General features: G+C 42.1%; 1 protein-coding gene across 1 annotated transcript; it reads right to left on the bottom strand.

Annotated features, from left to right (window-relative positions):
• Window positions 1–22,606: 22,606 nt before the first annotated feature.
• On the bottom strand, window positions 22,607–25,010 carry SP5 (Sp5 transcription factor). The gene is made up of 2 exons (XM_074910798.1): window positions 24,809–25,010; window positions 22,607–24,227 (listed from the first exon to the last, which is right to left on the bottom strand). The coding sequence occupies exons 1-2, from the start codon at window positions 24,857–24,859 to the stop codon at window positions 23,175–23,177; spliced, it is 1,104 nt and encodes a 367-aa protein (XP_074766899.1). The 5' UTR covers window positions 24,860–25,010; the 3' UTR covers window positions 22,607–23,174.
• Window positions 25,011–25,787: the final 777 nt, after the last annotated feature.

Below are 25,787 nucleotides of genomic sequence, written 5' to 3'. Positions count from 1 at the left end.
ATTTTCAGAACAGGTGAAAATACAGTTCAGAAGATAATGCTAAGTTGAAAACAGATCACAAGAAACTAAATAGGTGCTTAAGACCCTCTTTGTTCCTAACAGAACAGTGTATGTTGTTTCAGACTTCTAGGATAGCTTGAATTCACTGCAATCTTGTGGGAAAGTTCATATTTCTTTATTTTATTTTTAAGAATAAGATTTGCTTGTTATTTTTCACAATAAAGATTTTTGTCTTTAGTAGAACGCATTCAGCCAAAATCCCTTCTTTGAAATTGGCTGCTCTCTAGCCTTGTTCTCAATGGAAAGTCACAGGCTAAATTCTGCCATTTTCCCAAGGGGCTTGTTTTTCAAGAAAGTTTGGCCCCTCGTTCCTTGGAAACAATAGTGAAAGGGAGCATCTGCTGTCAATTTTAAAAGAAAGTAATTTCTAAAAAATGTCTCTAAATACCTTGGGGACAAACCCTTCATGCAAGTGTTTCAGGTAAGGAAAACAAAGCAAAGTCAAGGCAATGGGTCAATATGTATCCAACTGGAGAGGCAGTAGGAAAGATAGCACAAAAATATGTGATTTTGTAGCATGCAAGCCTGCACATGTGTGTAGAAGTCCATACAGACAAAGGAAAGCATACAGGAATGAAGACAATCAGAAGAGGGTGCATATGCTCGGAGGGGAGTATGCGAGAACAAGATTGAATGGAATTAGGAAGGAGAAATCTAATACAGTTCCCTTAAGAAATAACCACTGAACACCTCCCATCTATCCCCCTAATTAGCATCCCTTCTATTTCAAAAGTACTAACTATCTTTTCTCTTGCAGTCTAACTATAGATATCAATTTAAACTCAGACCACCCTAGTCTTACAGTGAGCTTTGAAGTCTTCTGTTTCAATATTAGACCTGAAGAAGTGCATCTGTGTCCAGTATTTATCTACGTTTCCTCAGTATGCAAACTGATCCAACAAAAGACATTACCTCTGTCCTCACACCTTGCCTGTGTCTTCAGGTCATTACAAATATCACAATGCTGTCACAGGAGTCATTCTCACACTTGTTCTTTCCTTGCTGTCATGACAAATATTTAATAACATCATGGGAAAAGGAATAATTTCAGTAAAAATGTCCAACAAAACCTACAATTTAGTAATTTGGGGGGGTTTTCCCCCTGGGGAGTAGGAATTAAGACTTAAATCCCTGCAGGCAAAAGGAATTGAGTTTCAGAAATACCTCAGAATATACAACAGCTCAGATTTCAGGAAAAAGGAGAACAGCAATCTCAGTCTTTTCCTCTGTGCTAGGAGAAACGATGAGTGCCTAACTCTTGGAAAAGGCTCAGGATGGAAACTCTTCTGAGAAGACATAAACTCCTTATTTCCAGTTTACTGGCTTAGGAGGCTTCTCAGCTGAGCATGTTGAATTACCGGCATCCCTCCTTGGGCATCTAAACCTTCCTCATAACAGTTATGTATTTATCATTAATGCCAAAAAGGAAAAAAATGGAAAAAAATGGAAAAGAGAACTCTACAAAAAAATATTTGCATGGAGAATTAACAGTAATTCAGAGTATACTTCACTTCAAACATGCATGTCCAACTTCCTTGATTTTTGAGTTCTGGATACAAGTAATATAAATAATGTTTTAATAACTGATTATTGTATTACTTTTTTTTTTTTTTAAGTGATATATGTTTGTACTTTGTTGAGATATAAAATAAAATTTTCACTGAAATCCTCTGCAGAATTTCTTTACACTGCCCAAATCTTCTTGTCTGCCACACAAAGCTATTGATGCAGTCAGAATTTCAGACTCTCCAGCTTCAGAAAGTACAAACTTTATTTTGGAGCAATTATTTTGTAGCATGTCTGCCATCAGGTGTTAGTTCCACGTCAATCTAGCTAGAGGGCATCCACTGTGTATTTATTGAACTCTGTAGAACACTGGTAAAAGCCAAATGTTTTATTTTTGTTACTACATAAAAGACTATTCCCTACAGAGCTATATTCAGGAGATAACAGAACTAAAAACCATGGTTCCCATAGCCTGAAGTATGTTTACAGGCAAATGCTTTACCAAGATAAGCACTCATCCCATGGGTGAAACTTCCTCCATGAAGCCAGATAGAAACAGGTGCCAAGACAGCATATTCAGATCTGAGGGAAAAAAATTTCTTTTGCACAACTGAGCTGCACAATTACAAGTTGCTTACAAGATCTACAAATCAAGCCACCATAATGTCTCAGTTGAACAGTCACACTCACAAACCATAGGTAACTTTAAGTAAATACAAATCATACTTGTATTTTCTTATGTCATCTGGGGAAGAATGCTGGATGAATTCTTATTTTTCACACTTTTGGATGAAACATCCCACATATATATTGCAATAAATTTACCAGTAGTGGGGGAAAAAGAACCCCAACAAACCAAAACCCATCTGGCATATGAGAAATAGTAAAAATTCCATAATTATTCACCAAAGTGATCGCTAAAAAGGTTTTACAGCCACAGCAAAAAAACATACCTTGTGATAACCCTATGCTAAATATTAATTCTCTACAGAAAGATGGGTTGGTTGAAAAATGAACATACATGAAAATGAAGGATAAAATAGTTCTAGGCATAATATGACGCATTAATAACTCACTCTTGAAGCTGAAAATTCCTCATTTATAAAGTATCAGAAAGGAACAGTCATTTAGCTTGTTACCTTTCTCGTTTCCTGCTTTCCACAAAGAAAAATAAATTTTATCTCCCATTTTAACAAGCCTTCTATTAACCAAGCTTTTCAAGGAGTATGATGAATAATTAATTTCTTCTTTGCAATTAATTTCAAGCCAACCCAGATCAAAGTTGTGTTCATTGACAAAACATAAGGTTTTACAGTAGCTCCGAATTTTGGAATGTGCTTAAGTCATGTTCAGCAGACAAAACCATGCAGTTCAAACCTTGTTTTCTCTGGCTGCCTGAGATGCTGGTTTTCTCCCCTCTGTTTGGGTTCACCCTTGGCAATGGCAGATCATGCTGACTGCAGCTGCCTCATCTGTGCCACCAGTCTCTTCAGAACATCTACTGTGTATCAGAAAGATGAACTGGGACAGAAAATATACAGTTCCTGGCACATCTTGCTAACCTGCAGTTCAAGACTGTAGTCATGAACAGGTGAAGGAAGGAGCCACAGAGGTCAGTGTGGCAAGATTTCTTGATAAGCATTGCCTCCCAGCAGCCATCAGCCACCTCCTGTTGACAGACCTCCCATTGACCAACCATTAAAAGAACTGGATACTACCTAAATTGTTCAGAGGATTTAATACCTATTAAAAAAATGTTGGATTATATTTACATAACACTTATTAATCAAAAGTACATACAGGGGTGAAATCAGACCTGTTTTTCAACAAATATTTTAGAGATTTGTTTTTCAGGTGAGACACCATTGCTTACCACTTCTGGTCTAAATCCTAAACTGCCTTTTATTAAAAATCAATGATTTTCCACACTGAGAAAACAAAATACACTCTTCTCCTCCAAAATTATAATAATATTCCACTCAAAATACAGTGTTTTGCTGAACAAGATTCTAGTCTGTACCACGGGAATAAAAGGATCTTAAGGATCTGAACATGAGTCCCAAGAAAGGGTTCTTTGGAAAGCTCCCACACAGTAAGTCCCATCTGGGGTCGACAGCACCATTCTGTTCTTTGACACATACTAAATGGTGGCAACAGTGGAAATCATATTTATTGACTCTGCATCTCCAAGCAGTTCCATTCACTTCCTTGAACTTTTTTGTTTTCAAGCCACAGATATTCACCTCCCTTTTTTAATGGTTCTTTGAGAATGACATTGAAAACATATTTAAGCAACTGAAAGTGCTCCAATGAGTATATGAAGTACTTATGTTAAAGCATAAGAAAAGCTTATTTCTGCTTATTGAACCTTCAAATCCTCTCAATTATATGTCACTGGGAGTCTTATAAACAGATCAGTATTATCAGTAGCTTCCACAAACACTCAATCACCATCAGCATGATCAAATCACTCAGTATTTATGTTGCTGGTTATAAGGGTGGCGAAAATAGTACTCTGAGAAATAAACCCAGTGACAGAAGCTTCAAATGTGGAAGTTCGTGCTACAGCTACAAACTTCAGAGAGTTCTACAAGGTTTCCCTTCATCTTTCAAATCCAAATCAACAATTTGAAAAGTCCAATTACAGTAGTATAGGGACATGATGGAAACAAGTTTCTTTAAAAAGAGTTTAATAACAATCCTCAGAGTTTCTGCATAATAGTGCCCACTCTAAAGTGTATACTACTTCTAAATGGCACATAGAAACATCTGAATCACCATTTATGTCCAGAAGAGGCATTGCCTGAGTAGTTACTAGTCTCCTTCAGTGCTACATGCAGCCCTAAGCAGAGCTCCATATGGGAGAAAGCAGCATACCGACTTCTCCTGGACATGTTCCTGGTGCTGCTTTGTTACATGTTTAATGTGGTACCTGAGCAAACTTAAGCTGGGGAAACCCTTGAGCAGTGCAAGGTAGCAGACCTCATGAATAAAAAGGCAGTAGTTATTATGTGTCACAACTTCAGTAAACTGCACATACTGTTTCACATTACACACAGGCAAACTCCATTTTTTTAGTCCAGAATATGCTTGCCCAGAGCAAGTATTATTTTAAAGATAACCCACCTGGAAAGCCATACAAATGTAATAAGAAACATTAGGTCTTTAGTCTTAGAAGGTTCCTTGACCGAGTAAACAATTTTAAACTTTGGCAAAAATACAGAGGTATTGAAATAACCACTTAATGCTAAAATGTGTTAATCTAGTCTACACATTACAGTCAAATAATCTTCCTGTACCAGAGCTAAATGGTAATGAGTAACTTCTTTTTATTCTACCTTTCTAGAGCTAACATTCCTACTTTTTAATTATGTATGCACATACACGGAATTATGCAGCGGTCTCTCTTTGCAGAAAGAAAAGGCTTCCCTGTAAGATGTGGCATTATATCAGAATAAATCTAGATGTACACCCCTGAAGTTCTTAGCGTTATCCCAAGTTAACATTGCCAGTCTGGCAACTCAAAATGAATTTACAAATACAAGCTATAAATGCAAACCACAACTTTTAAGAAAGTCACAGACCAAGAAGGTGAAAACCACCAAGCTTTCAGATTATTGGAAGCAAGAAGACACACATTTCAGTTGATTAGATATTTAGGTTAGATATCAGGGAAAAAACTCACACAGCTTCATTATGAGGGTAGTCAAACACTGTAATAGTCTGCTCAGTGAGGTTCCACCCTTGGAGATACTTGTTTCTTCACTGGATGAGGTCCTGAGCAACATAAACTGGCCCTGCTTTCAGTAGGGCATTGGATCAGATAACCTCCAGAAGTCTCGTGACACATAATATTCCACAGTTCATACAGCTCTTTTCAAGAACACAAAAATCTGAGTCAGCGTTTACTATGTGTACAAGTTCAGTGCAGAAATTCTAGAAATTAGGTCTCAGTACACTTTCCGTATTGAAATTACCTTTACACTGCCTCTCCCAAGAAGGAATACAATCTTGTCATGAAGCATCTTTCTGATGCACTGAAATAACAGGATATCATGACTTCAAGATTAGAAGTATAAAAAAAGCATAAGATCTGGTTTATTTTGGCATGCCCATAGCTTTTTCTTAGCCTCATAAGAACTTTAGCTTCAGTGCTTAAGGTTTTCAAAGCTGTGAAGATAATATAGGGCAGAAGCCTGCATTCATTAATGCCCTTGATAAAGTTTCTGTTGATCTCAGGGCACAGAATCAGCCCTGAAGAAACATTTTCACAATAATTTTTTCAATTATTGTTTCTAATTGCCATGAATTTACATACTCTGTACAAAACAAAAACATGCTACATTTGTTTATCCCTATGTTTAGCTATAGTAATAAAAATACTTTAAAGATTAAATGACAAGTTGCAGAACATGAAGATGTTGAGTTCCTATAATATAGCTTATCCAACATTATTTTTTTTTAATTTGATCTAAATAACAACGGTGTCTAGTGAACCACAGGTTAAAGAGTTCATCCATGTATTTCTAGTCTTTCAAAATTAATTGAGTGACAAATGATTACATTAGAGAGCTCTAATTGTTTAAAAAAGCATGTAATAGAGTGGCTGCAAAACCAAAGACATCTTCTTACTGTGGCACTGCTTGAATTGATTCAAGAGTCACTTCTGAAAAGTAAATACAAAACAGCTGTTTCACATTGTGGTTCACCTGATGCAAATTTTGTTCCTCGATTCTAAAATGTCTTTAACTTGAAGCTGTGTGGTTTTAAAAAAAGTAACTCTTTTAAAAAGTTCCACTTCAAATATGCACTACTGAATTGCTCAACTCCATGCTTGCTTAGATTTCCCTGATTAAGTAACAAGTATTTTAAAGCAGGTATAATTTTAAAATTTAGGAACTGTTAAATAATTTGCCTTTGGGGCTCAAAATACATAGTTTTTTTGTGGTGGTTTTTTTTGTTTGTTTGTTTGTTTGTTTGTTTTCTATCTGTTCCCAAAATAGAAAGAGTAACTTTAAAAAGCATTCATTTTCTATTCATGGTATTACTAAATTCTTGAGGCAGTGAACATTTTTCAGCAATTTCAACACAAATTAACACAAAGACACGAACTGAAACTTTGGCATCATTTCATCTACTGCATGAATATTCATAACAATGGAATTTAAAACATCATTCAACAGAATATCTAGATAACACATAAAACTAATCTATTGCCTCAAAGATGGTCTATATTTAAGAAGCTGAAGCTTCTTGGTCTCTGTCCTTTTTAAAAAATTATACACAGTAGAAAATTTAAAAAAATATAAAAAAACAACTGTGGGTGGTTTTTTTGGTGTTTTGATTTTGTTTTGGTTTTGTTTTACAGTACACTACCAGAATCTATCTAGCTAGAATACTTTGGGTTTTTTTTTAAATCTTGGGACAGCATGTTTTTACTTTGCTTCAGTTACTGAAGCAATTAATTCATATCCACTTAACGTCTGACTCAAAGGAAAAAAACCAACAATCTAAACAAAGAAAACCGATCAGAACTTTCCCAGTATTTTCTACAAGCTCCTGAGGTGAGCTTCTTCCCTGGGGCTTCCATCTCTATTAGAAGTGATCTATCGAGCAAAGCACTGATGTATGTGCTCATGTTCTAACCAATTATGTAAACAACGGCAGTACATTCTTATGTTCTATTGAGATCACTGAAACTTAAATGTGTGCTTAAATTAATTTCTCTGTGGATTCCTCAGTAAGCAAGCCACATGAATGCTACTATTATGTTCTTTAGCATCTATGAGGTGCTAGAATTTGTAATTATTGTTTCTGATGGTCTTGATTTTCTACTGTTAGCAAAACTTCATCGGTACAGACTGATTATACAATACCAGCAGATCACCACAACAGAGCAATATAGGACAAATGTATAAAGATTGTCATTAGAGAAGCAAAAAATTAAGCTTCTGTGTTATAACATCCTTATATCTTACTCTAGAATCATTTGAAGATCCTATTTGCTAGATCTTATTAAATCATGTTTGAGTCTACAACAGTTATTTCACACCTTGCACAAGACAGGTGCCTTGGCTCATCCTTTGCATAACAGCAGTTTAAAACTTGCCCAGGAGAGAACAATGTACAGCCCCTCCTGATTCACTGCGCTATTGTTGGTATTCAAGGAGAGCAAATGGGAACAAGATAGGTCTAGAAACAGAGTAAAGCTGTAGGCCACAAAGTCCCTTTTCCTCTATCTAGCAGATCCCAAACCAGGTAACTAGGAAGGGGGTGGCTATGAAATGATGAGATTCTTCAGCATGAGGAGCAACAATATCTAGAGTTGTACAGCAAAGACACTCAGAAATTACTGTGAATTCAAAATGAAAAATATTTATTGCACTTTCCCAAGTACTAACTTAAAAAGTCCTTGAGTAGCTACAAAAGAAGTATTTTTCCTCAACTGTAGCTTCATTTACATAGCTACATAAAATCAAAATACAAAATTTTAATGTACAAGTTTGAAAAAGCATTTATGAAAAAAGTTTAAAATTTGACACATCACAAAAATTATGCCAAGTGCAGTAAGTACCATACTTAACCTACTTTGCCCTTCAGAATGTGCACTTTTTATTATAATTCTAATTTGGTCCACTGGGTGGATTGCTCCTTTTTTATCCACTAGGCTTGATCAAATCAGTGCAATAGAAGAACTGCTGATGCATGAAATGATAGGTCAGTGTAACCTTGTCATGGAGTAATATCCCTGCAAATCACAGTAAACAAATAAAACGGTTCACTTTATATGCTCTAGGTATTAGGCATAAATTACCAAAACCTAAAGCAGGAATATTTTTATTTCAATTATAATATATCGCTGCATACTACTATATAAAAAAACCTAATTTAAATAACTTCTTAACACAAAATAAGGGGAAAAACATTTACAAATAAATGGTGGTTGTGGTGGCCATTACCAAATTCCCTTCATCCACCACTGGATGTTCCTAGATCAGTATAACTGATTTCTTCGTACAGCCTTCAGATAATGAAGGCTTTCTAAAAACTTTTGGCATTGAGATGTCTTTCTTTTCTTGCCTTGTCCATTACAGATGTCTCTAGAGTAAGTTCATCTAAACAGCAGGCACAGTACATGTAGCACAAATTTTACATATAAAAGTTCTTTCTTTTTTGCCTTTTTTTTTTTTTATTTTTAACTAGTTTACCACAACAAAGTTAGCATTAAAAAGTTTTCATGTACTTAAAAAGAGATTTGTCTATGAGATGATTCTTAACCATTTAAGAAAAAACTTCGCAAGACAAGTGTAAAGGTAGTAAAAAAATGAACCACGACCCCAGTAGTCACATGTTAAGACATCATCCTATAAAACATATTGGAAACACTAATGTGTGATTTTATTCTTAACAATATTAGATGTTCTATAAGGATCTCTGCTGTGCATTTATTAATACGAAATATTTGTTTAGAACTTTTAGAATAAGCTACATATATGTTTGTGTGAGCATATACACACACTTCTACAGACTAGGGTTGGTATATACAATTTACAGGAGCTTACAAGGATAGCGTGGAATTCTGAGAGTATATGCTCATACTGTTTCTATGTAATAACAGTAAAAAGGAATTCAAACAAAATTTAAACAGTATTTCTAACTGGAGTCTCTAATCCTGAACAGTTTGCTATATGTGATAACTGTACAGGGGACAAATGATGTGTACTACTGAGTATCTAATGTGTGCTGAACTTCTGAGGTGGGTGCATTTTTTTATCGTTCCTAACATATCCTTAGTAGTTATAGGGATACTTTTCCTAATTAAAAAGCATTTAATTTTATAAACAACCACAGAGAAACTATTTAAAACTTTAGGGATCAGTGAATGGAAAAAACTTTACATGATTATTTTATTTTAGACAACAAATGTTTTAAATACGTTATACATAACTGCATAGTTTAACATGGAAAAAATAGTGCAAAATAATTTTAAAGTCTGAAATATAGTGTTTATAGTTATACATTTAACATGAGACAGAGGTGTTGGAAATAGGTGTTGAAAAGATTTCATTTTTCATTAGGGACATGAGAGGGAATACACACGTGTTCTCACGCTAGATATCTCAAGTAGGGTACTCCTGTCAGCGACTTTTCAGGAAGTGGACGTATCTACTATACAACCTACACTGTAAAACCAAGAGACTATGCTATAATGCCATTATTGGTTTTAATCAGGGTCTGTCTGGCCACACAAAAGACAAGACACAAATATTAACAATATTTCTCAAAAACCTGAACAAAAATTTCAAAATAAAAAGGTATTAAAATATGCTACTTGTGATCTCATAATTAGCTGAATAACAAACATGCTTTCTAATGGTTTCAAAAAGACACATAAATTAGAAACTCTTTACTTAAAAAATTCCCCACATTATCTGCAGTCACAGATCGCTCATAAGAAAATATATCTGTACTGATCACCTCTGGCATTCCAACCCCCTGAAAAATAAAATAAAACATAAAGAAATAAATTTAAAACAAGTTTGGTGACCATATCCACTATAAAAACCTAGCAGAGTTATCTGAAGGCTCCTATAAACAGAATCAGCTGTTTTTCCTTTAATCTTAAACTGAAAGAGCCTATAACACAGTAGCCATATGCCAAAAAAAAAAAAAAAAATTAAGAACACTCAGCAAAAAGATCTGCAACTTCTCTGGGTCAAAACCAAAGCTATCTATTTTGTGGTCAGTATTAAGGATGCATACATTTTCCTACAGCATAAAGATCAGAAGCTCAGAAGTTCAATAACAAAAAGCAGAATTCCTCAACACGCAGTAGCTGTGCATCCTTGAAAGCAACTGACCAATGCCTTTCTGCTCTCCTTGCCACTGCAGGCATTTATACGTTTCCCCCTTGCCGGTCTCTCACTTTGAAGCGGCCAAAGCAAGCCATATTTTGTTGCCGGGTTTTGGCCTCCCCTCACAGAAGGCACACAGCTGTCAGGGAAGCACGACGGTTTATGTTTGAATTCCATTGCAGGGCCAGACCCTGCTCCCTTAAAAGTAAGAGAAAGTTTTTCCTTTGACTTAATAAGGAGCAGAAAGAGGCCTTGAGTAGCAAGTTTCTTCAGCAATGTGTGTATTTCAATGGAGTAAAGTGACAGGTAGAAAACAGTGCCACTACTTGAGGAAGCAGCCAAAATTCAGACATCTCATTGACACACCAGTTATGATCCTACTTACTCTTCTGACAACAGATGGAAAAGGCTACTGAAATAACCTTGGCAGCGCAGCATAGGTGATTAGCAGATTTCCCTATGGGTGCCTGTAACTATGCCCTCCAGATACTACAAGGCCTCTCCCAGAGCCCCAAGAACAGGCAGCCCCACTACATGACTGCCATCCTTCCCTTGTTCTCACCTCCTGTTCCTTTTTTACCCTAGGAATTTGTAAGACCCCGCAGAACCTGCTACCCCGTGTGGGTTATTTTTCAGTTGACTGGTACCAGCTGGATCTGGTTCAAAGATACATTGCTAGGGCTGGTTCAAGAGTAGAAATGAACAGCTCAAGCAGAAAGAGGGAAGAAAAAAAGAGAACAGTAAGTACTTAACCTGGTCTAAGTAGCACAGACTCTTAATGCTGAACCACATCTCTTGTGACAAAGATCCCTCACCTGAAATGTACAGGAAACTCACCACATCTTGTACTTTGTCTTAGGAACATATAGGTAAGACCATAAAAACATGTTAGGAAATTTATCCCAAGATAAATTGTTTCAGAAGGGCTATTCAGTTATTAGCACATCAACCACTTTCATCTTTTTGTACAATGCAATAAAGGAACAGGATAAAAGTCAGAACTATTTGCTTGTCAAATCATATTTTATTCTTTAAATTAAATCAGCTTTCATGTTATACAGGCATATAAAAAGGTTTGGGAAGTAGTAAGCCCATCTATTTTAACTCACTCTTTTAATTCCAAAGTTTCCACTAATGGGAGAAAAGCTTCTCCGGACTTCGCATACTGTGCTTCAGCCTACGTTGACATTTTACAGCCCAGGACAAGCTGTGAGGAACACAGCTCTGAGGGGAAATGCTGGCACATACCTGACCTTCACAAACAACAAACTAAAGACAATGCCAGAGTTTACACCACTGCAGTGGAAGATGAACAAGCCGACGTACAGTAATAAAAGCTAGGAGCCTCGATACCAGTGACTTTTTTAAAAACCAAAACCAAAAAACGTTGAGGGACTTGGACCTATGGTTTTGTGAAATGAGTTTCAACTTGCCGCAAAAAGGTCTGAAATATGCCTAACATTCCCGTCGGGTTTATTTTCTCAAGTCCCCACTGCTACCATCCGTCCCGGAGCAGAGGGGCGCCCGCAGAACAGGGCAGGCCCACCTGAGGGAACGGCCGCCGCGGCGCAGCCACGGCCTGACAGCGGCCCCCCGGCGGGCGCATCGCTCCAGCGGCTGGCGCCGGCCGAGCGGGGCCTCGGTACCCCGCTCCCAGCTGGGGGGAAGGCGCGGCGTGTCCGGGCGGCCCGGGCCCTGGACCGAGGCGCCCGGGCCCTGGACCGAGGCGCCCGGGGCTGCACTCGCGGCCGGCACCTGCCGCCGTCCCGCCGGGGAGGAGACCTCCGCTGCCTCCTGCTGCGGGGAGCGCGGCGGTACGGAGGGCTGTCGGTGCCCCGCGGCTGCTGCGGGCGCGCCGGGCCAGGCCGGGGGCCGAGGCGAGGCCTCGAGCGGCGGTCAGACCGCGGCTGCGCGGCCGAAGAGCGCAGCAGGAGCGTGTGCGGGCGGGAGTGGCGTGGAGAGGGGGAAAGGCACCGCTCCGCGCGATTCCTCAGTGTTAAGGGGCATCCAGGGAAAGCTGAAATGGTTACACAGCCATCATGCCCTTCCTTTTCAGAGAGGACATAATCCAGCCGCACAAACAGCTATCAAAAGGCATTGCGGACCCACAAACCATAAATCCACTCATAAAGGGATGAGACAAATCTGTGATGGATTGGCCTATCTGTGACTATTAAACACAACAAACGAAATGTGATTCCAGCTTAGGAAGTTTCTGAAGCGCTGTTCCCCAGAAGCTGAGAGGCTGTGCCAAGGGGGATATCTGTTTTATATATGCCTTGTTTTTAATCCACTTTCCTTAAGCATCTGTTACTGGAAAACAGGCTCCTAGGTTAAACAGACCTTTGGTCTGGCTCATGATAGTTATGCATCTCCATTATGTTTACCATTTCCCCTGAGAAAACCATTTCAAGCTTCTCCATTCCTGCTTGCCAAAGGAGGCCGCGCATGGCAGGGACTTCCTGCATTCTGGGACTCTCTAACAATTATTTGGTTGGGTCCTGGCGCATGTACAGTTCTGCAGCTTCCTCAAGGTCTCTCCCCCCCTCCCCCTACCCCAAAAGGCACTGAAACGATTTTAAACAGATGTAGCTGGGATACTGTTCGGTCTTTCCCGAGAGCATTGCAGTGGAGTGGGTGAAACACACTGACCCCAGAGGCATGAATCAGAGCCCTCCTAAGAAGTTATTAAAAAGCTGCATCTTGGTGGAGGGGTGTTACTAAAAACCTCATCACTGAGAGCTGAAGGTGGCAAGATGTGATCCTAATTAGGTTGTTCTGTTGCCACAGGCCACAATGTTAACTAACAAACCACCTATCCCTGGGCAGATCTTTGGGACTGACCCAATCTTTAGGAATGTTTTCAGTTGAAGTGTTGCTTACTGCAGTCCAGTTCAAAGTGATTTTCTAACGATTTGTTTTAACTGACAATAAGTTCGATAAAAGTCTATATGTGAGAAAAGTGTGACTTTACACACACAAATGTTAGAATTTATTTGTGGAATTCAAGTTGTAAAAATATTTTTTAATCATCATTAATGTAGCTCTAAAGACATCTCACACTAATGGGCATTAGTGATATATTCAGATTACTTCGTTAGGATTAATAGAGGAGTGGCTTTCTAATCAGCAATTACAAAAATGTCACACCTTTCTAAAAACAAGTACTCCTTTGTGTCAGCCAAGCTCCTGAAGACAAATCTTTTCTTTTTAAAAATTCTCATTTTGATAGTGGATTGTAACCTGTGCACAATAAGCTTTTATACATGGAAAAGGAGAGCAGAAAGTCAGGCCAGCCCCTTAGTTTCTCTGACTGATGTAAGACTTCATGGCTTAACCAACAAGAAGGACATCTCCTGCAGGCAAAAAATCAGATGAGACTATTTTATGCTTTTGATTTACCTTTTTGAATAAATGATGATAGATAAAAGTGATATCACTATAAAAATGTGCTGTGGAATCATCAGCAAGTCAAGAGGTCTGGTTGCTTTGATTAAGGTTTTTTGTGTGGCATTGAGATGGTAGGAACTCAGTCATTTCTGCAGCAAGATTTTAGGAGAGAGACTGCTCTTACTGCTTTTGAGATCAAGAGCAATACATTCAGGACGTATTAAGGATAGTGTATTACATAGTCTGTTAGTTTTAAAGGGGTGAGGCATGCCTATAATTGGAGGTAATCACGTTTGGATCATTTATCTTACTCTATTTTATAAAATGTGCTTTTATGTATGCTGTGCTTTCCTCTTACACCTTTTAAATAGGAAGGAATGCTTTCTAAACTGAAATAACAAATAATTAACACATAATTGGCATGTGCTCCACAGGTGGAGGCTCTGCTGTGATTTAACAGTCTGGCCTTGAGAGCGGGATGAGGACTGTGGCACCCCTAAACTATAGCTCCCCAGAAGGAATTGTGCAGAGAGGAACAACTCCTTAGCCAGAGGCAATAAAGCTCGGGTTGTCAGAGTACCCAGTCAGCTCAGGGGAAGCAGAGCCATGTCCCAGAGCATCCCACCCGCTCTGCCGCGGTGGCTCATGTCCCTGTAGGGCACACAAGTGCTGCAGCTGTTTCTGGACCTTGTGCAGAGAAGGCAAATGCCACGTGCCCATACCGCATGCTGTCTTGCAGATCTGTACAAAAACCACGGGGAATCTAAGCCTACATCATCGTTCTAATTGTTTTCACCACCATCTAAGTTTTTCAGCTTTGATAGTGTGTGTATCTTAATTAGGAGCTGGTTCTCAAGGGTATTGAAAAGCAACCGAACAAACCAAATAATTGTATAATTCTAATACATCATTCCAAGTATTCAAAATATCTAATTGCTGTAGCTTATTAAAAACAGGCCTAAACTTACCCTCCTCCTTCTCCTTTCTTGAACATGCTCAGTAAGTGGCAGAGGTTCTAACATCTAGATCAGAATCCAGATCTCAGTATTATAGCTGATAACTGACACCTATTTTAAATTAAGTCTAGGATGAATGAATGCATATAATAAACCCACAAATTAGATTCTAATGTACTTAGGCAGTTTATAAAGAATTATTTTAATGTAACATACTATTCTGCTTTACTGGCTGTTTAATATTTAATATTTCTTAGCTGATTAAAACTGTGGTTTTAATGAGAAAACTAATTGAATGCTAAAACTAGAAGGTAATTCCCACATTTAAGACTCAGTGATTTCAGTACTCTGCAATCAGTGTACTTAGCTTAGGAAACTTTCTTCTTCATCCATACTGATCTATTTCAAAATAGCATAATTGTGCACAATGATTTGCTTTTTTGTGGACAGGGGACAGAGAAAACCCCATGGAGGCAACGCAACAGCTGCATACTGGAACACCCTACAGAGAACTTTGGGGCTGTACCACAAACTCTCATGAGTTGTGTGGGGAAATTAATGAAGAACTGAATCAGCTAAAGGATTCTAAAAATTATTGGGTCTTGTGTCTCTTCTCTGCATTCAGGGAGTAAAGAAGGGAATCAGAACTCCTTCTTAGTGGTATTTGTGAGCATAAGCAAATGTGGCCCATGAAAAGTAAAGGTTCCCTAGCTGCTTTGTCTTCTGCCTCACTCTCCTGATTGGTAGAAGAGTAATGATCTTCAGATCCATGAACCACTTTTTTCCAGAAAAACTTTTACAAGCCATTCCTCTGATGAGAAAAAAAACCACTTCCTTGTAGACTGCCAAGATGCGCTGAGCATGTTTAGTGTTGTTTGTATATTCAAGATCCCATTGGGGTAGCAGAGTTACAATTCGTGTTTACCAAGCTGCTGTGGGCAGTTTTAAATAGTGTTACAGAGACCTACTTGCCCTAGCAAGATTATTCATGGTTCTGGTCTCTCTAACTTAACTATTCAAGCACTGAGCATAGCCTTGATTACAGTACTTTGCAAGTAGCTTCTCAGAGTCATTATATAATTTATTCCAGCATTTTATTAAGGAGCCCAGACATAGCCTTAGGTCTCATGTAGGCACATAAGAAGATTTGGTTAGTATTTTGGAAAATATAGAAGTGTAATCTTTGCCTGCTTAAAACTATTTATTTTGGTTCTTTCAGAGCAAATTAACAGAATGAAGTGGGTGGACCCACACTACTGAAGGATCAGGTAATGCTGAGAAGAATGGGCCTCTTATATTGGGCTACTAAGGTGAACAAGCAATGTTTTGTAACATGTTTTATAAAGTAAGCAGATGTCAAGTGTCTGGCTGTTCTTTTTATGGTTCAGCAAAAGCAAAGCACTACCACTATTCCTGGTCAGAAGAAAGCAAATTATTCAGATGTGAGGGGAAGAAATGAAGCTGTTTCCACACTCCTTTGGAATTAGCATACAGTAGCTGAGACCACCCGACATTCTCAGGCTGTGTTATCTTTCCCGTCTAATCTTTAATGAGTGAATAGTGTGCGTTTTCCTTTCTCTTCTTCACATGTGCACCCTAGACTTGTGGAGAGCATTCTAAAATAAGGGGGAAAGTGGCAGTGTGACTGATATCTCCTTTCCATACAGATGAGAGATCTGCATGTGGAGATCACAGGCATGCCATCTGATACTGAATAAAGCATGTGGGATATGACCCCAAGTGAAGATACGGGCTTTGGTCTAATAAAATGTCTTTTAACCTGCTTTGTAATTAGAGCCTGTTTTGAAAGTATGCTCTGTGATGGCTGGTTCATGTTAAAAAGGAAAATGAAAAATGTTTTTAAGTAGTATATAGATTAATAATGGAACTTTGTTTAAACAGCTCAATACCACTATAAAAACAGTGACTTACAGATGATTGGAGTATGTTGTTTTTGCAGACAACCCTACCTTTTAAAAATACAAAACCAGGCACATGTTGTTTCTGATGAAGATGGTGATGGATGTTTGTAAACAGAAGTATTTACCTTGTGAAAAATATTGCAATTTATGGTATTCGATACTATTTTTCATTTCAAATATGTCTTCTAAAAAAAGTGTTTTTCTTATTTTTCATTTCCCCTCTTGTGGTTCATCGATCCTTTATACTAAATGCTATGGTGATGTAATACTCAGTTCAGGACATCTCAGTCACTGTCATGGTAAAAGTTTACGATTCAGCAGGAACAGGAAATTACAAATGTAAAAAAGACTGCCTCTTATGATGGGACAGGTTGACAGGAAGGGCAAATTACGATGCTGCCTAAAGTGAGTTACTTGCTCAGTATTGACATCAATGACCAGCAAAAGCTGGTGACCGATGCCCTAGAGAAATGCGATTAAGATGAGCTAGATGGAGGTTCCTACCTTAAGGTAAGGATTACATTATATTGTTAGGCTAAAGAGGACAATTAAATCCAAAGCATAAAGTCTGTGCTCACTTGAGGATGAGGTAAACGAGGCTTCTACCACATGCTGCTGCAGGCACAATCATGCCAGTCACGGAGGAGAAATAAAACGTAACCCTGAGGCATCTGCACCAGCAGAAGACTCTTCCATAGATGCAGGTGGACAGACAAGACAGCACTTTTGCTGCTACAGCTTCTTTTTCACTCTGGAGGAGGGGAGGCAAAAGTGCGGGAGAGGAAGAGTTGCTGCAGTGATGCACACATTAAAATGGCTTCTGGTATACAGTATTCCTACACGGGTAAACTGTTCCTTGGTTAGGCAGAGCTGAAGGGGATCAGATGTCATAAACTGGATTGTTAATATTTCTTTTGTAGTTCAGTTAGATGAAAGGAAAGTCTACCCTTGCTACGACTAACAGAGAAATCTGAACCTATACAGACAGTCTGTACAAGGCCTCTGCACCATTAAAGAATGCAATTAAATTGTTCAGCAAATAGTGACTTGGTTCACACCTCGGTACAAACTTGCCACTTCTTGAAGAGCTGCTGGCCACTGACTTCAGTACATCGCAGCATGGGATATACCTCACAGACACCTGCAGAGATAGACCCCTGTTATGTACCTACACGCCCTTGAGTGGACAGCTGTAACCCTTCTCAGTGGGCACACAGGATTTGTACACAGCCTCAGGTTGGGCTCCTGTTAATGTGGCTAAGCAGCAATATAATCACCAGACCTGGATCAGGGACATGCTGGGATTTTGTGTGTACTTAAGTAAATGTGTACTACCAAAAAATTAATAGATGATGAGAAGAAAAACAGGATTGATGGCCTCTGGGTTAAAGGCCAAATCTCCCTATCCATAATCTCCCACTGAATCATCACAGTCACAAGGTCAAAATACATGTTTTCTTTGGTTTTCGTTGTCCATAATGAAACACCTATATGACTTCAAATCAGTTGGGTGTAAATCAGTAAACCCCATAAATTTATTGAGAGCCTTTGAATTACACACATTTCTGCTGATTTTCTCTGATCAAAACTATTAATTTAATCAGCCCAGGGCTTTGGCTCCTTCTTTATGCTCATTAACACTTACCTGACAGTTGTGAGCCTTGCTGGTTGCTCAATGCTTCCAGGTCCTTGGTGGCTTGGATGCTGTTTAAATGCAAAGTTATTACAGATACCTGCTAGGCAATCCCTTCGGAGGAAAGTTTTGCTTTCAAGTTTAGTAGTCTTAAGACTTAGGGAGCTTGTTTGGTAAGTACTTTTAAAAAAGTTTGGCAGAAAAATCTAAGAGGTCTCTGAGTTGACACTATTGTGTGCTGGAGCAGCAGACCCCATATCTTTACCAGAAGATTCACAACAATCTCATAAAAAAGTGTAAAATAATTGGAGAAACTAAAAAGAAAAAAATTCTGTAGCAAACCATAAGATCTGACAATAAACTAAGCATTTTACTTTTCTTTCTCACCAGCCAGTATGGGGATGACGAGTTCCATTAAATGTTACAAGGCTCATTTAAAAGTGCCTCAATAATTGTGCAACTACTTGCACAGAGATATAAGTTTACCCTATTTATGAATTTTGGAGTGGTCTTCTAAAACTCTGCAATATCACTGAACAGTAAAATGTATCTTTTGTCTAAGAGTTTCAAGACATGAGCATTTAATATTCCCTATTTCTTCAGTATTCAAGACTAATATTAGATATAAGTGAGAATTTACAACCTTAAATATTTAAGTTATAGTTACTTTAAAAATGCAATCTCTCAAAATCTGCAAATAATTTAAGATAAAATATTTCTGTAAAAAATTATAATATAGTATGGAAGGAAGAATTACACGGTGGTGGTTTTAGGAAGAACATCTCCCAGTATAGTTAACCTTTACCAGGCTTTTTCCATAATAGTAGTTGAAGAGGTATGAAATATAACTTTAAAAATTTTTTGAATTATTACAGTGAGAATCTGGTCGGTCAGGACCAAAAGGTGAATCCTGCAACCTTCTTTTGGGTGAAAGTCTTATTCTATTTGGTGCTTAACTAAAAATAATTTGATTAACAACGTGTTAAAAAAAAATCTGTCAGAAGAACAATGTTGTGGGGTGGTTTTTTTTAAATGTTTTCTGTTTAGAAGTCTGTCCGAGTGTGAAAGTCACTTTTCAACACAGAAAACATGCCAGTTCTCAAGTTTTTAAGCCATATCCTGACTTCTTGGTAGAGATTAATTAATTTGAATTAACTACAAGATGAATTAGTTTATATGATGTGTCTATTATACCAGTGACATTTAAAATTTAAAATTCAGAAATGAATTGACCTTGAGCAGCATATGTACTCAAAATGTATAATTAAAAAGAATATTAATCATTTAATTTTATAAAATGAACAGCTGTTCTAGTTGATTGGAAACAGCTAAAAGTGTAAAATGTATTTTGTGAATGCAAAATTAAAAGTTAATTTTATTATAGAGTGCAATTTACCAACTAGAAATAAATTCTTGAGATGTAAGCAATATATTTTTGTAACGCTCTACCCATACATCAGAAAGGTCACATGTGTATTTAAATGCCATATTACTATAAAAGTTTAATGATTTCAATTGAAAAGCTATCATATGATTTAGCTATTTAGAGATGAATATGCAACAGCTATGATGGGTATGCCCTCTTTTTCCAATGAACTATTTAAAAGCTTTAGAGAAAAATAATGTTTCATTAAATATTTTTATATCCTAAGATGTTACTTTTACTTACCTTGTGTCATAAATCCCTAATATTCTGCCTTTTTTTTTTTTTGTACTGTTCTCACAGATTAAGATTTTCAGTAGCTTTTGATATCACGGGTTTTCACTTAAATGCATCTCTCTTTCTCTTTCCTGACAAGTATTTAATTAATTTTGACTGTACATATTTTTAACCCGTGCACTTTCATGTTTTAAATATTGTCATTATGCAGATATTATACAAGATGCATAGGCTACAACATACCACTTCTTGCCTTTTTTTTTTTTTTTTTTCATTATATCGGATACCACCACCCCCTTGATATGGTGCTGACACTATCTGGGCTATGGTCTTTTGCTTAAAACCTAAATTACTTTCAGGCTCACACTTAAGTGGGTAGTAAAACTTTCAGCATTTCAGTATGAGTACGTATTGAGTAATGAGTAACAACCCAAAATAGTCTGGCTACACCAGACAACATAGATGCTTGGTAAATTCAGTTTGTCTTCCCAGTGGAAAAAAATCTTTCCATAATGGCCCGGCTTAGAAATCATTACATCCATGATTATTGGGCTATTTTCTGCTAGTTACATCTCCTCTAATAGGAATGGTTCTTAATCAGGCTAAACCTGTGCCAGAAACCATCTAGTACATTGCTTCAGATCACATTAATACTTCATCTTGATCTTGGCACTTAGCAGTGAAAGGCCATTACTGTGTGGCAAAATCCAAGTGCATTATTCTATCATGTAAGCGGACCTTCCGTACTCTGAGATACTGTAATTTCCCCTCTGCTGCTACCAACAAAAGCACTCTCCATTACTCTCCATTTTAAGTAGGTCTGATCTGAACACACATTATTTAGTGAAACAAACTCTCTTTTAAAGCACTCCAAAATTCTGTAACAGTACATTCTTAATGTAACTTAGTATCAAAGAAAGGAAGCAGGTTGCCACTGTATGCCACAAAACATTTTAAAAAGCAGAAACATTGTGTTATTCCTGATGACATATTTAAATCATATGTCAGTAGTAAATGGGATGCACTTTTGTCTCAAAGACTTTTTTGACTAAGGACTTCTGGATCAGGTCCATCAGTTATTTCTTTCATTACTGTTGCTTGTTCTGGAACACTAAAGGTATCTTCTACGTGATATCCTTCAACAACATGCTTCTAGAGCCTAAATCTCTGGCAAAAGAATACTAACCAATGAAGGTAAACATCTTTCTCACAAGGCTTTCTATAATAGCACAGATTATAGAAGATTCTTCAGTAGTAAAGAGGGTAACCGCTTAGTTATTAATTTAATAAGTTGACTCTAAAAATATGGTGTGGGAAATTAATTCAGAATCATAAACATTAAAATATTGTTGAGGAGCTGTACCACAGTAACTGTCCATTAACTTCTCATTATCTCAGATGTAAGAGTTCTGGTGGTATTGTCTCATCTCATTATTTCCTGAGAGAACAGATTCTTTGCAGTATTTGACACACACACAAACACGTCAGTTTTACACATTCGGTCACTACAAACATTCATCGAGTCGCTGCTTTTCTCGATTCAGAAGTCCATGGCAAAGCATACGTCTATCACTATGGTTGTGCTGAAGCTTGTTTGACAACTGCCAGCAGAGGAACCCATCTGAGGCTGAATGGTTCCAGATTTGTTGCAGTGAAGTTTTGATGTCACTTTTTATTTGGCTGTCTCATTAAGTAACCAGAAGATAAAGCTGACTTGGTAAAAATATAAGGAACAAATAACATATTCTCAATGTTAAAATGCAAAATCTGGCAAATTACTAATCAGGTTTCTCGTTTTTTTTGTTCTGTACAAATTTCAGTTAAAAAAATAAATAGAGAACTCACTACACGTAAAAAGGTCATTATCTTAATGAATGTATGCCTTAACTCACGGTGTCCGGTGAGACAGAAGAAACCCTAAAAAGCTGTCCCTGTCTACCAAGTACTTTTAAACACAGTTTTGTGCCAAGTATCTTCCCCTGCACAGGAGAGTGACTGCCATTCGTCACACTGGCAGGATAACAAGCATCTCACCCTTAAATTCCACAGTTTTACAGAAAGCTGACATATGGAAAGCACGTTTCGGCTGTGCCGTGCCACAGACAACTCCAGGCTGGGAATGGCTGTTTGTCGCAGGCCCTGTGGCCTGGACCTCTCTGGTGTTATTTAACTTTGACTACTGCGCACCTCTGCTCAAACGTACCATATCCCAGTCGGTCGTACTTGACCTGTACGTTCGCCCCCAGTATTGGCACCATGTGTGTTTCTCTTTCTCTCACGGCTTCACGTGTAGGAAACAAACTAATGACAATAATTTTAAAAAGCAAAACCAAACCAAACGGCCAACGTCAGTCTGAAGAAACTAAGGATTTTAAAGGCGTTTACCATGAGCAGCTCCCAGGTCACCGTGCGCTGAGCTCCGCTTGACCGCGGCGACGAAGCTGGACCCGGCCCACCACCGCCTCGGCGCCCGCCGCCGCCTCAGGAAATGGCGGGAAGGCGGCGGCGGCGCGGAGGGGCCCGGCACCCTCCGGGAGGGGGGCGGGGGGGAGCCCACGGGACGATCGAATGAAACCGACGCGGCGGGACCTCCCCTGCGTGACCCCAGTGTTAACGTGTTTATTTCACGCTGAAGTCGCGGGTCGCTTTACAGAAACATCTCATGCTGGAGCCCCGCACGGGGCCGAGGACGAGGAGAGAAACACTTGTATTCAAACAGAACTATTAAATAACCTGTACACAAAACTTCAGTCTTTTCCCCTGAAAGCACCGAGGGCCGGGCCCCGGGACGGTCGGTCCGGCGCTGCCGCCCCACTCGCGGCCGCCCCCGAGCCCCGAGGCGACAGCCGGGTGGCCCCGCTCCCGCCCCGACGGCCGCTGCCTCCCCTCAGCCGCGCCCCAGGGCGGCGGGGCCGGGGCGGGCGCCCGTCCCGGGACGAGGGGGCGCGGCGGCGGCCCCGGGGCCCTACGAGCGTCCAGTCCCGGGCCTGAGGGGCCGCGGCTCCTCCCGGCGCCGCCCCCCAGCCGAGCTCCCGCTCGCCGGGCCCGACGCGAGTCCGAGAGCCGGCCGCCCTCCGCCCCGCCGCTGCCCTGCCCCCGGCTGCCGGGCGCCCTCAGCCCGGGTCCCCGCGGCGGCTCGGCTCGGCTCGGCCCGCAGGTGGCCCGGGCCGGTCCCGCGCCGCTGCCCGACGGTCACAGGTCGCGGCTGTCCTCCCGCTTGACGCCGTCCGCTGCCGCCTTCAGCTTCTTGTTCTGGTGGGTCTTGACGTGCTTGGCCAGGTGGTCGCTGCGCATGAAGCGCTTCCCGCACTCGGGGCAGACGAAGCGCTTCTCGCCCGTGTGAGTCCGCAGGTGCCGCTGCAGCTCGTCGGAGCGGGTGAAGCTCTTCCCGCAGAAGAGCCAGTTGCAGACGAAGGGCCGCTCGCCCGTGTGCCAGCGCAGGTGCGCCTTCAGGTGCGAGGTCTTGCCGTAGACCTTCCCGCAGCCGGGGATGTGGCAGATGTGCTGCTTCTTCTTGCCCGGCTCCGCCTCCGGGGCGCTGCCCGCGGCCGACTGGCAGTTGGGGCAGCGGCAGCGGCGGCACCTCCTGGCCGTGGCCGCCAGGGGAGACTTGGTCTGCAGCAGCGCGGCGATCTGCGTCTGGTACTGGGCGAAGTCCGAGTGGCCCAGCACCAGGCTCCGCGGCAGCGCCGCGGCCGCGGGGAAGCGGTGGCCGCAGCCGCCCGGGGCGCCGGCCTGCTGGATGCTCCACCAGGGAATGTCCTCGGGTGGCGGGTTGGGCGAGAGCTGCCGGCAGGGCTGCGCGGGCGGCAGCAGGTTGGAGTAGCCGGGCGGCAGGGCGGCCTGGGCGGCGTAGGGGACGTAGGCAGGGGGGCAGCTGGACGGCAGGGCGGCCATGGAGGAGGGCAGCATCTTGACGGGGGAAAACTCGTAGGGGTAGGAGGGGTCCGCCGGGGGCGTGAGGGGCAGTTCGTGCGCCCCCCCGAAGGAGGGCTGCAGGTGGTTCTTCTGGGGGGTCAGCCCCAGGCTGGGGTGCGGCGGCGGCAGCCCCCCCGGGGAGTGCGCGGGCATCTCGCCGCTCCACGGGTGGAAGATCCTGGAGGGAGATCCCAGCGTCGGGTCGTAGGAGACCTGCAGGAAATCCGAGGGCGCTGCGCCCGGCTGTCCGATCCGGCTACAGGTGGCGGCCAGAAGAGCCAGGGGCGAGTGCTTGGCCAAGTCTGGGGAGGCGCTGGGGGTGCGGTCCTGCGCGGGAGCGGGAGGGAGGAAGGGAGGGAGGGAGGGAGGGAGGGAGGAAGGAAGGGAGGGAGGGAGGAGAGCGCGTTACTCGCCGCCCGCCGCCGACCCGCGGGACCGGCCGCGCCGCCCGCGGGAAACTTTCTGCGCGGCTGCCCGCACCGCCGCTCCTCGCACGGCCGGAGAACTTTCCGAAATCAGCGCGCCCAAAGCCGGCGGGACGGGCCCGGCCCGCCCCGCTCCGCCCCGCGACCGGCCCCGCCGCCTCTCCTGGGCCTGGGGCGCCGGGGAAGCGGCCGCTGCGGGCAGGGGGCAGCCCCCGCCCCGCGTCCCCCCGCACCCCCCCCCGCCCCGGGACGCTGCCCGGAGCTACCGCCGGGCTCCTGGCGGCAGCGGGAAGTAGCCGGTCCGAGGAGCCCCAGCCCGGCCTCCCCACCCGGCGAGGTCCCCACCGACCCCTCCCGCGCCGCCCGCGGGGTGAAGCCCCGGGGGGGAGGCGGCGGGCGCCGGCTGCCCCCGCGCAGAGCGGGACACAGCGGCGGGACGCGGCGCCGCCCGAGCCGCCCCGGCCCCCGGGCGTGGGTACTGACCTGGAGGAAAGCCTGGAGGGAGTCGTTGCGGAGCACAGCCACCGCGGCCATGGCTACTGCGCCCGGGGAGAGGGGAGGGCGCCGGGGCACCGCCGCGGCATGGGGACGCCGAGGGGAAGACGAGGAGCTGCCCAGTTTCCTTCCCTCTCTCTCTCTTTTTCTCTCTCTCTCTCCTTCCCTCTGATCTCTTCGCCTCTGTGCCTGTCCCACCCCCCCGCGCTGCGCGATCTCCGCGGACTGTCTGACTGCACCAGGATCACCTCCAAGAATTTGATAAGGACTTTGCTGGGCCGCCAGCCAGTCAGAGGGAAGATTTATGGCTTTGAAGTTTGCCGCTACCCAATCATCAAAGAATAGCGGCTCTTTCAGAAGCGAAAGCAAATCCTTTGAATCCACAAAGCTCCTATGGTGTGTTTGTTGGTCTGGATAAAAGAACTGATTATTAGGGGGGATGGGAAGGGAGGAGATAAAGGCGGGACAATTAATGAAGTAATCACTATGTGGGAAATGTATATACACAAATAATTGGATTTTCTTGATCAAAGGACCCCTTACCGCCTGGAGACCCTCGCATTGGATGTGCAAGACACTGGATCCCCCCCTCCTTTTTTTTTTTTTTTTTGCAATTAAGGATTTGCGCCAGAGCCCTAAAGTGACAATGTGTCTTTGTTATCGCCGGAGAAATCTGCCTCCGGATTCCGCTGATAGTGTTTAATGACTCCAAGTAACAAGAGCACGGCAGTTCACCTGATCGGGGCTGGTCGATCCCCGTTGTAAAACTTCCCTGGAGTAATTGTCGGTGGTTCCTCCCCGCTCCCTCCCTCCGCGGCTGAGGGAGATGCCCTCGGTATGACTCCGCAAACAACCGCACATTTTCCCCTCTGGCAGCCGGGTTTGGTTTCGCTCCGCTGGGCCGGCGCTAACCCGGGGTTAGCTGGAGCCCCGCCTGGCCGGGCTCGGGGGAGGGCCGGCGGTGCCG

This window comes from Athene noctua, chromosome 7, assembly GCF_965140245.1.
Source record: "Athene noctua chromosome 7, bAthNoc1.hap1.1, whole genome shotgun sequence".
Lineage (NCBI taxonomy): Eukaryota > Metazoa > Chordata > Aves > Strigiformes > Strigidae > Athene > Athene noctua.
Note: the sequence above shows the minus strand (reverse complement) of the source record. Positions and strands in the feature narration are given on the sequence as shown.

Bases quoted from the DNA above. Each gene is read 5' to 3' on its own strand.
- SP5 (XM_074910798.1), bottom strand. From the start codon at position 24,859: ATGGCCGCGGTGGCTGTGCTCCGCAACGACTCCCTCCAGGCTTTCCTC. The intron at 24,228-24,808 runs GTCAGTACCCAC...GCTCCCGCGCAG, and splicing joins CCCTCCAGGCTTTCCTCCAG to GACCGCACCCCCAGCGCCTC.